The following is a 12,972-nucleotide window of genomic DNA, read 5'->3' on the forward strand; positions in this document are numbered from 1 at the left end:
CTGGGCGCTGGGGATGGCTCTGTGGCCTTTGCCTCTGGCGCTAGAGTGGCTCTGGTCGCAACATGGCGACGCCCAGGATGGGCAGAGCATCGCCTCCTGGTGGGCGTGCCGGGTGGATCCCGGTCGGGCGCATGCGGGAGTCTGTCTGACTGTCTCTCCCTGTTTCCAGCTTCAGAAAAATGAAAAAAAAAATTAAAAAAAAAAAAAAGATGCAGGTGGGGCTTGAGGAAACCAATAGGCAATAGGAGTAGAATCCCTAGCTTTAAAGAGAATTGGGGAGGAAGTGGTTATTCATACCCACAAATGGCAGCTCGCAGGAGGTCAGACCGAGGGCCACCTAACAGGCGTTATAATCTTTTGGGATGCAGCTAACCCCTGTACCCCAGCAAGGAGGAAGCAGAGAAAAAATACCCCTTCTTTACTCTTGTGCATCCCACCAATCTCATTCTGCGCCTTCTATTGGCCAAACCCAACTGGAGTCCAGAAGGCAAGGGAGCCCATTAATAAAGTCCCTACAGATCAGCTTTCTGGGATACAGAGCGGGTGAAGGGTAAAAAAAAGAAAGATATGCAGCACAAGATCCACTATATATACATAAACACCATTCAATAGTTTACTGCTTCGACTGGGACACACTTTGCTAATTCATGTAGATGAGCCAATCAAGGTAGATACTCTTAAAATTATTGTAAGTAAGAGCAGACAGTTTACAAACCAAACTAAACTGGAAATTCTCTTCTCAGTAACTGCTTTTGCCTCTCTATTCTCCACCTTGGTAACTGTGATCACATCTACAATAGGAAAGATTTTATAAAAGATGTGAGTTCACAGGTGCTGTGAAAACTCACTGGAGGGCAGCCAGCTCGAACGAGGGCGGGTGAGATCAGGCCTGGGGGGGGGGGTGGCGACAGGAGCTGCAGGGGGAGAGGGGATACGCAGGTGCAGCTGCTGGACAGCTGAACAGCTGTGGCACACTGGTGAACTCCACAACTCCTGGAAGGCTAAAACATAAAACGAGGGGAGAGGACACATGGAGTGGAGCAGACCTACTGAGGAAAAAGTAGGGTCCTGAAGGGTCATGTATTTTTAACAGAATGTCAAGATATTAAAGGATTTTAATGTTCTTATTTTGGTTCAGAAATAGCAGTCGGCAGGATAGGGTGAGACTAGAGACAGGGAAAGCTTTTAAGAGATTCTATAAGGATGCGAGGCGAAGAAGGGGGTAGACTGACAGAAGGCTAGTGTGGAGGGAGGGATGGGGGTACGTCTCCGGAGAGCCACTACAGAGGAGGACCTCAGTGGTGAGAACTGTCGTGCTTGGTGACTGGTGGGTGTAGAGGGAAATGGAGAGGATGACTGGCTTTTGGTCTGAGAGAGGCCTTTTCCTATTGTACTGCAACTTTTCATGAGGCCCCAGCAACTGGATAGCCTTCCCAGATCCTAAAAGATGAGCAAAGGTGTTACTTATCTCAATGTATTGATTGCATCATGAACCCACATGGCTGAAATAAATTTTCTAAAGTATTCATTGCAGGTTCCTTCATGAACATAAAATGTATGGCTGTATATGAAAAGTGTCACATTTTTCACAGGTATCTGTTTTTGTTTTTTTGTTTTGTTTTTCTTCTTTTTTTTAAGTGAGAGGAGGGGAGATAGAGAAACAGACTCCCACATGAGCCCTGACTGGGATCCACCCAGCAACCCCTTTCTGGGGCCGATGCTCTGCCTATCTGGGGTTATGCTCTCAATCCAGCTATTTTTAATGCCTGAGGCAAAGGCTCCAAGGGGCCATCCTCAGCACCCAGTGCCAATGCGTTCAAACAAATTGAGCCATGACTGTGGGAGAAGAGAGAGAGAAAGAAAGGGGAGGGGAGGGGTGGAGAAGCAGATAATTGCTTCTCCTGTGTGCCTTGATCGAGAATCAAACCTGGGACATTCAAACACCAGGCCAACGCTCTACCACTGAGCTAACCAGCCAGGGCTGGCAACACTCTTAAAACCAGAAATTATGTGTGAAAGGTGACTAAAGAACGAGAGGAAACATGCTTCTACCTACCCTGGTTAAATCTTCCTAGAAACAGAGATAAGAAACAAAATGAAAAATCCATTCCTTTTGGAAACTGAGTCTTTAACCTATGGGTTGGTTTATTTTGAAAAGGAATTAGATTCTGGGACCATTTTTGACACATTCAAAATATAAGGCCATGGTCTCATCTCCCACTAAATATGTTGCTATGGCTTTTAAGCAGAGGAAACGTTTAACAAGAAGCAACCTAGAAAAAGGACAATTTAACTCAGATATCAATAATGCATTTATCAGAAATAGGAGTAGTGGTATGAAATGCCAGGAGGCTGTTTGATTTATAGGGAGGCATTTTCTATTTTAAGCCTGGAACAATGCAGTCAGCTTTACTCAGCAGGTGAATATAATGGAGGCAACGCTGAACTATAGGACTAGTACGGGCTCCCTTAATAATGCTATTTCTTTAGCATCAGTTGTTTAGGTCTGACACAGCACCATTTAGGGACTTGAAAAAGTGACAAGAAAGAGGTTTTTATAATTTTTGTACTTTGGAGGCAACTACCTTCACCCCAAAGCTTTGGCACTAGAAGTAGTCATGCAAGTCTAAGAGAAATGATTGGCATGAAATTGGGAGGGCACATTCCCCCTTGGTACTAGAAACCCTTCAGGACTCACAGCTTCTTACTGAGTCCCCTCCCAACTCAACCCATTAGTTAGTAGCCTCTATTATTTCACCACTGTATCCCCCAAGCATTTAGCACAGCACCATTCACAAAGTGGAGTATCAATGAACACCTGTTGAATAAATGAACACATGCAGCCACGTTTGAAATAATTTCAAATATGCTCTGAAGCCTACTGGTCAGATTATATGAGAAGGCACTTGTGTAGCAAATTCCTCAATTTTCTTACTCTGATGATAATTAAAAATTCCTCCCCTTCACTGTCTTACATCAAATTCAAGGACTCATGTTCTGCCAAGGGAGATAGAGAAATTGAATTAATGAAAAGCAGAGTTACTGTAGACTGAATGATTCATAGCTCCCAGCCCCTAAAAAAGCAGAAAGAGCTAACTAAACCAGTAACCTTGGAACTTAAGGCCTCCAAGTCTTAGTTTAAATTTTAAATGTCCTATGCATATTTATTTTGTGATACTCATAATTTTAAATCATGATTTATCAAGAACTGGATAAAGGAATAAAACACATAATTATAATAACAGCTATACTTATCAAGCATCTATTATGTAGTCAGCAGTATCCTTTACATACTTTTTGCTCATTAGAAGTATTATTATGCCCATTGTAAAGATTTTAAAAAGTGCTTAGAGTGGTTAGGTCTAAAGACTATAAAGTTAATCAAGGAGAACCAAGCAAGTCAACTCTTCTAAGCTACAAACCCACTCTTATTTCCTGATGCCAAGTGACCTCTATTCCAACAGAATTATCTGTCTATGGATCCATGCTTAAAGACAAATCCATCAATCATATCTACAGTTATTGTGTGATGAACAGAGAGGACATTTTACTCCTAAATGTTTGAATACATGCTTATGGTTAATGTGCGTGTGCATGCACACACAACAATAACAACAACAAAGCAGGCAGCACTATTGAAGGAAGATAAAGGTGGCCCAGGAACCGCTGAGGCGGTCAAAACAGAGGTAGGCAGTGCTGGTATGCACCTTTGAAAATGCCATATTTTACTCTCAATACTACAAACCCAATCACACATCTGGAACAATAACTGTGTCCTTCAATAATCAGACCCATACAATATTCAGTGAACCATGGACAGTGCTTGGAATGAGTGGAAGCACTAGAATACCCCAATGTGAACAAGACCACTGTGGTTCTTCTTAACAAAGGTCGTGGGAAGTAGTCAAGCGCAAAAGGAATCTTCACAAATAATAATTTTAAAAAGGCGGATTATAGCCCTGGTCAGATAGCTCTGTTGTTTAGAGCATCACCTGAAGTGTAGAGGTTGCTGGTTCAAAGTCAGGGCACATCCAGGAAGAGATCAATGTTTGTGTCTGTCTCTGTCTGTCTGTCTGTCTGTCTCTCTCTCCCTCCTCCCTCTTTTGCTATAAATCTATAAGTAAAAATGTAAAAAAAAAAAAGTCAAACTATAAAAAGCCATCAAAGCCAATGCTCAAAGAATTGCCTTTACACATACTTTGTGGTTAGCAATGTTAGTCCCAGGTCAGACCCAGCCATGAAGAACAGTCACTATCACCACCGAGGGTTTCAGTGCAGAAACTCAGCACATGGAGATTCAGATAGAACTCGCTACAGGGCACAGTACATTTTCATTTTCTACCTATAGACCCTCTTACCCCTCGACATCCTGTATAAGGATGCTTTCAATGTTAAAATAATCTAGACTTGCCTATAGCTTTCCTGTTCCTCTGCTCTCTACAAATCTTGATGGGACAAATTTAGTTAACATAGTATGGTCAGCTCTGCTCTATTGCTTGCCTTGAAAACACAAATATTTTGACTGATATATGTAAGCAGTCTATCAACAATGACTGATATATTTGAGAATAATTTAAACATAATATGAAATTTGCATTTGTTTATGCCCAATTTTGTCCCAGAAACTCTAGGTAAATGTAGAAAACCCACCCACTGCACTAAGCCCTGTACAGACACACAGAACACTCAGAGCTACACATGGCGGGAGCGCAGTGGGCCACACCTGTCCATGTCGAGGGCTGCACCTTCCCACACAATTTCAGATCCCCGTCCCTCCACCTCAAATAACGTGCAAGCTGCCACGCTTCCGCAGGCCATCCTGGTCGTTCCTCCCAGCCTATTTTGCAATTTTCCTTTCCATTCTCTGTTCTTTGTAAATTTTCTAATCTTTGTTCCTATTTTTCCTGTTATTCTTTTACATTTGCACACAGGGTGGCAGGCATGTGAGTAGGAGTTGATCTAATGGGCACACACCTCCACAGAGAACTTCAGGTCTTTTTTCAGATAAAATGTCATAGTGATTGTAGTTTTATATATTTCTTAACCCATTTGCATGGATAAAATTGGGTTTGTTTTCAGCCATTTTTGTGCGTGTCGCCAATGAAGTTTTTGAGTGCTGAGTTCTAGCTCCTCTTGCTTCTACCCCGTGGTTTTAGATTTTGCAGAGCGCAGGTGTTTTTAGGAATGCATAGTCGCATTATAGCAGAATAGATTGTATACTGATACCTATTACCAATTACTTTATTGAAGCTTCTAGTTTCTTCTTCAGTGTTTCATGCTAGCTTGCACATTAGGTTAAATACATTAGCTCAGTGTCTCAAATTATAATCCTTTGTGTGAAACTGACCATAACTTTTAACAGTCAGGGTAATGTAAACAGCAATGACCAGGTCTGAAAGACAACTACCCTGTTTAATTTAGTTCTCTTTCTCTTTAGAAAGTTCTACCTACATCAATTTGTATATTAATGCTTTCATCACTAAATCTGATCTGTAATATTTACTCAGTTGCTAGTATTAGAAAATCAACATATTTGGCCCTGGCCAGTTGGCTCAGCAATAGAGTGTTGGCTCAGAATGTGGAAGTCCTAGGTTCGATTCCCTGTCAGGGCACACAGGAGAAGCAACCATCTGCTTCACCAACGTTCCCCACACTCTCTATCTCTCTCTTTCTCTTCCTTTCCTGCATCCCTGGCTCAATGGTTAGAGCAAAGTTGGCCCTGGGCACTGAGGATGGCTCCATGGTCTCACTTCAGGTACTAAAATAGCTCATTTGCTGAGCAATGAAGCTGCAGCCCAGCCAGGCAGAGCATCGCCTGGTAGGGGCCTGCTGGGTGGATCCTGGTCAGGGTGCATGCGGGAGTCTGTCTCTGCCTCCCTGCCTCTCACTTAATAAAAGAAATAATAATCAGCATATTTTTCCACTGTAACTTTTTTGAGGTCTCTCAGTAAATGGTAAAAAAAAGAAAAAAAATCCCATGTATAGTCAAAATTATCTAGGTCATATAGTTTTACCTAAAGTTATTGACTTAATCAAATAATACTAGCTGAGAAACTCTTCCCTAAGGAAAAACACAGTCTGGAAATAGTACACAATAAATGGGCACAACATCTCTCTAGAACTTCTGCGGTCATAAACTAAAACATTCAAATAAAAATTCAAATGATAATATCTAAATCACAGCATTATGCTGTAGGAGCTCGCAGTAAAAGGAAAAAAGCTAATGTGATCTAGAGATTAGAAATAACTATAACCTTTAAAGAACATACTATCATAAGCAAGAAATCCCATTTACTTTCTGAAGAATGTTAAGATACTCTATCTTATCGAGTAGATGTGCATTTTCATTTGCCTTCACAATAACTGCTGTCCTAACTGGAAAATGTAAATGTAGCTAACTGCGGCTCTTGACTGGGGAGATAAGAAATGTAATGTGCTCCGCACATGGCAAACCTGTGAGTATTTCAGGTGTATTAGTGGGAAACACCATCACTACAGGGAAGAGAAGAGCAAAGAAATCTCAGGTACAGTCATCAATCAGATTTGCTGGTTTTAGCAGAGCAAAGTCACTCTTTCGGAGGATATTTTGTTTGCCTCTCCCTTTAGCAGCCCAGCCCTAAACAAATGTGGCCCACGTCAGTTACTAGTCAGTTACTACTTGAAAGGCAAAATACTCCAGCTCTACTCCCAAAATTTGGAAATGTTGAGTCATTCTCTAGTGTTCCCTCTCTCTCCCTCTCTCTGGACAACTCTTACTATGTGGACCATTCCTTTCATTACCCAGAAGCTTCAGTGGAAAGACACTTGTTTATCTTGGAGCAAATCAGAGATCACTTGTTACCAAGAATTTCCAAGAAAAAAAAAAAAAATTTCCCTCAGCAAAAGCAGAAAGCAAGCTCCTCGCCAGAAACACGCCAGCCACCCTTCACTGGGGCCTTACTTGTTCTCGTTGCTTGCATCATAGCGAGGCATTGGGTCCAAGTCATTCCCATTCACATCACAACTGGCCAGAGCATCCTATGGCCACAGAGGAGAGAGTGAGAGAAAGGAGACAGACATTCATTAATTACCCATTGACCTGAAGGCTCATGCATTCTTAAACACATTCCTGTGAGAGTAATTAGATTAAATAATACATTCATGGTTCAGTGGTGTCAGGATGCCTTGTTCAGTAATAATCAGTGTTGTATTCTTTTTTCCCGATGGTGAAGAGATACTCTCCACAGACCAAAGAAGTGCCCAGTCCACTTTCACCAACACTTTTTCTCTTCTACCAAGAAATGGCCTCTCACCCAACTTCTTCTTCAATTACCACCTTTTCGGTGAAGGACTCCTGGACTACCGAGAAGCAAAGTGATTTATTTTCCATGGGCTCTCTATCTTCATTTCTTGAGAGTCATCATAATTCAAAAAAACTTTTTAAGATAAAAATTATTCACAAATAACTGGCAGGTCAATTAAAAGTTGGTATGAGAAATTTATTATATCAGGTATTTTAGGATCTCTATTAGGTGATGTTTGTCTGGTTTTAGATGGTTTATCCACTATAAAACAACCTATAATTCAGCTTTTTAAACTAATATCGAATGGCCTTGTGCCCTAATCAGAACAACAAAGTTTTATGATCTGTCAAGGTTCAAAAGGAGGCAAAAATACCTCTGATATTAATTCCTGATTTTAGTTTTAGTGAAAGTAAATGTTATCTTTGTTTTTAGAAAAGTAAAGAATGGAATCCCAATTAGGTTAAAGCTATTTGTATTTTATCAAATACATTTCGGTGCAGTGGGGAACAAGGATGCACCGTAAAAATGGCGTTGCATGTGACAAGACAGACCTCTTCGCAGGGAGATGGGTAGCATCAGTTCTATTCTATCAATATATACGACCTGGGCTAACTCATTTTAATCTTCAGGCCTCATTTTTCTCACTATCAAAGGAGGAGACTGAACTGAAGTTCCTTTTTAGCTCTAAAATTCCATGCTGTGAAGAGACACAAGTTTATTGGAGTGTACTTGGGGGCAGGGGGAAAGCAAAGACTCACATAACTGTATTTGCTCAAATGACAACTAAATGAATTTCCAGTCCCTTTCTCACTCTTTCTCTCTTTTTTTAACCTTAGGGAAAATCACCTAATTTCGGGGAAATAGTTTCAATTTTTTATTGTAAAAATTAATTTGTAAGGTTTCTTGGCTGAATTTTTAAAACACAAAGGGCAACGAGGTAGACTATTGGGAGGAAAAGTAGTTGAAGTTGATGAATGTATACGGTGACATTGGGCATTCTGTGGGGGGTTGTGGGACACAGCGTTCTGACATGCCCAGGAAGTGATTTAGAAGTACTTATTTGCACAGAGAAAAAGGAGTGCTTACAGGTTTGAGTGGCAAAGGGGCAATGTATTTAAGAGAAATTAGGTGTCATTAAATAAATGAGATTGAACAAATGAGAAACACTGGAGAAAACATATGGCAATTTCTACCCCAATGGTTTCCTGAGAAGCATGAAAGTGATTAGTGTGAGTGAACGTTTAGTGGTTCTAGGGTTTCTGGGTGGAAACAGTGGTCAACAGAAAGAAGTTGGAAGGGAAGTCAGAGGGTACGGGTATGAGTGAGATCCACCAGGAGTTTCTGTTAGGCCCCAACAGGAATCAGAGAGTTGTTATTTGCAGATAATGGGGAGTCACTGCAGGCTCTTTAGTAACAAAAGAAATATTTTAGGAAGAACACCAAGGTGTCAGGAAACATGAATCTGGAACAGCCAGCGAATGGTACATTATGAGATAATTACGGCACTTTTCACCAAAGTTAGTGGGGAGAAGCCCAGGAAGGGATAATTCTGGAGAGCAGAGGACAGAGGGGGTCAATGGCACATTTCCATTAGTGGGTGCTGGTAGAAGGGAGCCCAAGCCCCTGGAGCAGAAGATGCCTGTGACTGGGCACAGGTTTCCCCCTCACCCCTCATTTAGGCACTGGGTATCAGGACCATAGTATTCAACAAAAGTACTGAGTTTTAGCCCTTTCACTTCCTCTGTGACTTTGGATTCATCTTAGGTTCTCTCTAAGTCTTGGAACTGTGGTGCCTAAAGAAAAAGAACTCGACCCTGGCCAGTTGGCTCAGTGGCAGAGCGTCGGCCTGGCATGTGAATGTGCTGGGTTTGATTCCCAGTCAGGGCACCCAGGAGAAGTGTCCATCTACTTCTCTACATCTCTACCTCTTACTCTCTCTCTCTCTCTTTTCTCCTCCCCTCCTGCATCCATGGCTCGATTGGTGTGAGTTGGTCCCAGGTGCTGAGGATGGCTCCATGGCCTCCACCTCAGGTGCTAAGAGCTCAGTTGCTAAGCAACGGAGCAAGGCCCCAGAAGGGCAGAGCATCGCTCCCTAGTGGGCATGCTGGGTGGATCCTGGTCAGGGTGCATGCAGGAGTCTGTCTCTGCCTCCCCTCCTTTCATTGAATTAAAAAAAAAAAACTCATTGACTCTTAAGGAATACTGGTGGTAGGCTGATCAGTACTGTCCTTCAAAAAAGGAGAGAAGCAGACCAACAGAGTAACTTGGGGAAAGTTCTAAGTACACTTTTCTCCATAAAAGAAATAGCATTGCAATTTTAGTATATGTGTATGGAGATTCCTCAAAAAATTAAAAATCGAACTGCCTTTTGAGCCACCTATCCCACTTTTAGGAATATACCCTAAGAACACCATAGAGCTGTTCCAAAAGGAGAAATACACCCCCATGTTTATGGCAGCATTGTTCACAATAGCGAAGATCTAGAAACAGCCCAAGTGTCCGTCAGTGGACGAGTGGATTAAAAAGCTTTGGTACATATATACTATGGAATACTACTCAGCCATAAGAAATGATGACATCGGATCATTTACAATAACATGGATGGACCTTGATAACATTATACAGAGTGAAATAAGTAAATCAGAAAAAAACTAAGAACTATATGAATCCATACATAGATGGGACATAAAAATGAGACTTAGAGACATGGGCAAGAATGTGATGGTAACGGGGGTGGGGAGGGGACAAGGAAGGAGAGAGAGGGGGTGGAGGGAGTTGCGGGGCACAAAGAAAACCAAATAGAAGGTGACAGAAGACAATTTGACTTTGAGTGAGGGGTGTGCAACATAATCAAATGTCAAAATAATCTGGAGATGTTTTCTCTGAACATATGTACCCTGATTTATCAATGTCACCACATTAAAATTAATTTTAAAAAAATTTAAAAAAAAAAACCCAAAAAGAAATAGCGTTGCCTGGCTACGTGGATGTGTTCCTGAGAAGGATGGCTGTTGGTAGCAGGTGGTGTTGGTGGTGGGGTTTCTGCTCCCTTATCACCTGCTATTTGTCATCAGAACATCAAAGGCATTCGAAAGTTCAAATCATTATCTCATGCTTCCTGTACTCTGCCAGTGCATGTCTTACAAGACAGGAGCAATACACCGAGACTATTGGATCTGTTCACTGCATTTTTCAGTAGTTTTCCTGCCTTTTGATAATCCTACCATGAGTTCCCTTGCTTCCAAAGAGGCAAGGCGTTCCAACCGCAGCAAACACTCACGTAATTCTGCATCAGATCTGGGTGGGTTCTCTCAATGCCATCGTCCAGGATGGTGACCACAATGTTCTTTCCTGTGTAGCCTCTCTTCCAGGCTCCTTCAATGTTCATGTCTGATTGGCAGGGGTGGGTGTTGTCACTGCAGTGCTAAAGAAGAAAGAAGAGAGATTGGACATTGAAGAGTACTAAGTAGTAAGGTGATGGGAGAATTACCTACTTATTACGATAATGCATTAAAAATTAACAGAAAGTTGGTGGATTGGCTGTTAAAGCAGAAGCATGGATTTTTAGCGTGACACCAGCAGAAGGCAAGAAGGACAGATGTGGGAAAGACAAAGGAAATCTCTTTGGCCAGCTCTGACTTGCTTTAATACCATTGGCCCTTTGGCAAAACTAATAAAATAAATTTCAACGGCAGACTAACAGATGTACCATTTTATTGTTAGCATGTATTAATGACACACAAAAAGGCACGGTAGCATTTCACTTATAAATCCACACTAGATAACTGAAGAACATATACTTTATAATTCTAGCCACCTACAAGCTGACAGGCTACAAATGAGGACTCACTTAGGCAGCTTTTGTACAGTGTCAGCCAGAGGTGTGCTACTGTGAGAAAACCATGAACAAGAAAAAAAAAATTTTTTTCAATCTTCTTTTAATAAATTAGCAATGGCTATGGTACTGTAGTTTGCAGTGGGTAGACACTCATTCAGCACTACTTTGAGAAAGGAAAGGAGATGAGTACAAAGTTCAGAAAGGTGCCAGACACAGGAAAATGTGTGTCAGGGCTTCAAGGGGCAGGCTGTAGGAATAGAGAACCTTAGCTCATCAAGATCATGATCATTCTACCCTGGCTACAACATACAAATATATTGAGAAATGAATTAATCAGCAGCTCTTCCAGATATAATTTACTAGGAATTATCCAACCCACATAAATTATTCCTTCAAAATCCATCTCTGAAATATCCTTCTGAGCATGCGATTTTCAGCTTCTTACCACTCAGTAGAGGAACAAAGGAAAAGAGATATATTGTAACATAATGCCATAGTGACATGAGCTACCCCAGGTCTTTCACTACTCACTGTTTTCTTCCTGCTTTATAAGAGTTCAGTACTTGGGGACACAAGCCTTGTATGCGCTAAGCATGACGGAGACCCGACTGCCACTGACTCATCAAACACATACTTTATTGAGCACCTTACTATATCCAGGGTCTGGCAGGGAATAAGGCAGATGAGGTCCCTGTCTAATGATCCACCTAAAGGAGTGACACAGATAAACAAACAAGACCACTCAGAGTAGTCCTTATAGGATAGTGAATACTGAGGACTCTTACAATAGTCTAGCACCTGAGGTGGAATAGTCAGAAAAAGACTCTAGTCTCTGAGATAGTGAAAGGTGAACTTAGACATGACTGATGAGAAAGAGTTGGTCTGTCCAAGGGCCTAGAGACCAGTATCTTGGTAGCGCACACAGCTACTGCAATGACCAAAAGGAGAAGATAGCTTGAATTATTCAAGCATCAGCCCCAGACAAGGACTGCTGGGTGGATCCCGGTTGGGGTGCATGTGGGAATCTGTCTCACTATCTCCCCTCCATTCACTTAAAAAAAGGGGGTTGCAGTAAACAACTTAGCACACTGCAGGAAGAGAAAGAAGGCGGGATATTGCTGAAGCTTAGCAAATGAGAAAGAGGATGGCATGGAAGGCAGCAAATCGGAAGGCAAAGTGAGGTCAGGTCATATGGGGCTTTGTAGCCACTACTTGGCTTTCATCTGAAGAATAACCCAAATGGAAGCTCTTCATCACTCAAAATCAAATGCTGCCCTGGCCAGGTGGCTCAGTTGGTTAGAGCCTTGTTCCAATACACCAACATTGCAGGTTTGATCCCCAATCGGGGCCCACACAAGAATCAACCAACACATACATAAATAAGTGGAACAAATCAATCTTTCTTTCTCTAAAAATAAATAAATAAAAAAAATAAAAATTTAAAAAACAAAATGCTTAACCAGCAGCAGATACCACTATTGCTCCCTGAAATTAATTTACTAATTTATTCTCCAGAAGAAACTGCCTTTTGGTTGAATATTATAAACACACTTGAGTAGTTTTAAGGATTCCTTCTAACAAAGGGTATACCCATTTTTTACCACAGGCAATATACAGAAAAGGGGTTTATATATTTTATGAACATTCTGTCTGACACTTGAGGCCCTGCACAAACACACACACACACACACTACTACTACTACTACTACACTGATCCAAATCATCTCTGAGGCATATGTCAGGACCTACTCCCTCCCATAAAACTGTTGCATGTTCTTCAATCTATTCATCTATTCTATCTCTTCCCTGAACTTAGGGACAGACATACACACCGTGTTCTCCGTACACAAC

At 41.6% G+C, this 12,972-nt stretch overlaps 1 protein-coding gene across 4 annotated transcripts in view; it reads right to left on the reverse strand.

The window, feature by feature from the left end:
• The window catches only part of PCSK5 (proprotein convertase subtilisin/kexin type 5), a 449,146-nt gene that overhangs the window by 311,388 nt on the left and 124,786 nt on the right, over positions 1–12,972 (reverse strand). For all 4 annotated transcript variants that reach the window (XM_066367966.1, XM_066367965.1, XM_066367968.1 and 1 more), the window contains exons 4-5: positions 10,564–10,707; positions 6,941–7,017 (exon numbers count right to left, since the gene is read on the reverse strand). In XM_066367966.1, coding sequence (XP_066224063.1) covers positions 6,941–7,017; positions 10,564–10,707 — 221 coding nt within the window. The remainder of the gene's footprint in view (positions 1–6,940; positions 7,018–10,563; positions 10,708–12,972) is intronic.

The sequence above is a fragment of the Saccopteryx leptura genome, chromosome 2, assembly GCF_036850995.1.
Source record: "Saccopteryx leptura isolate mSacLep1 chromosome 2, mSacLep1_pri_phased_curated, whole genome shotgun sequence".
NCBI lineage: Eukaryota > Metazoa > Chordata > Mammalia > Chiroptera > Emballonuridae > Saccopteryx > Saccopteryx leptura.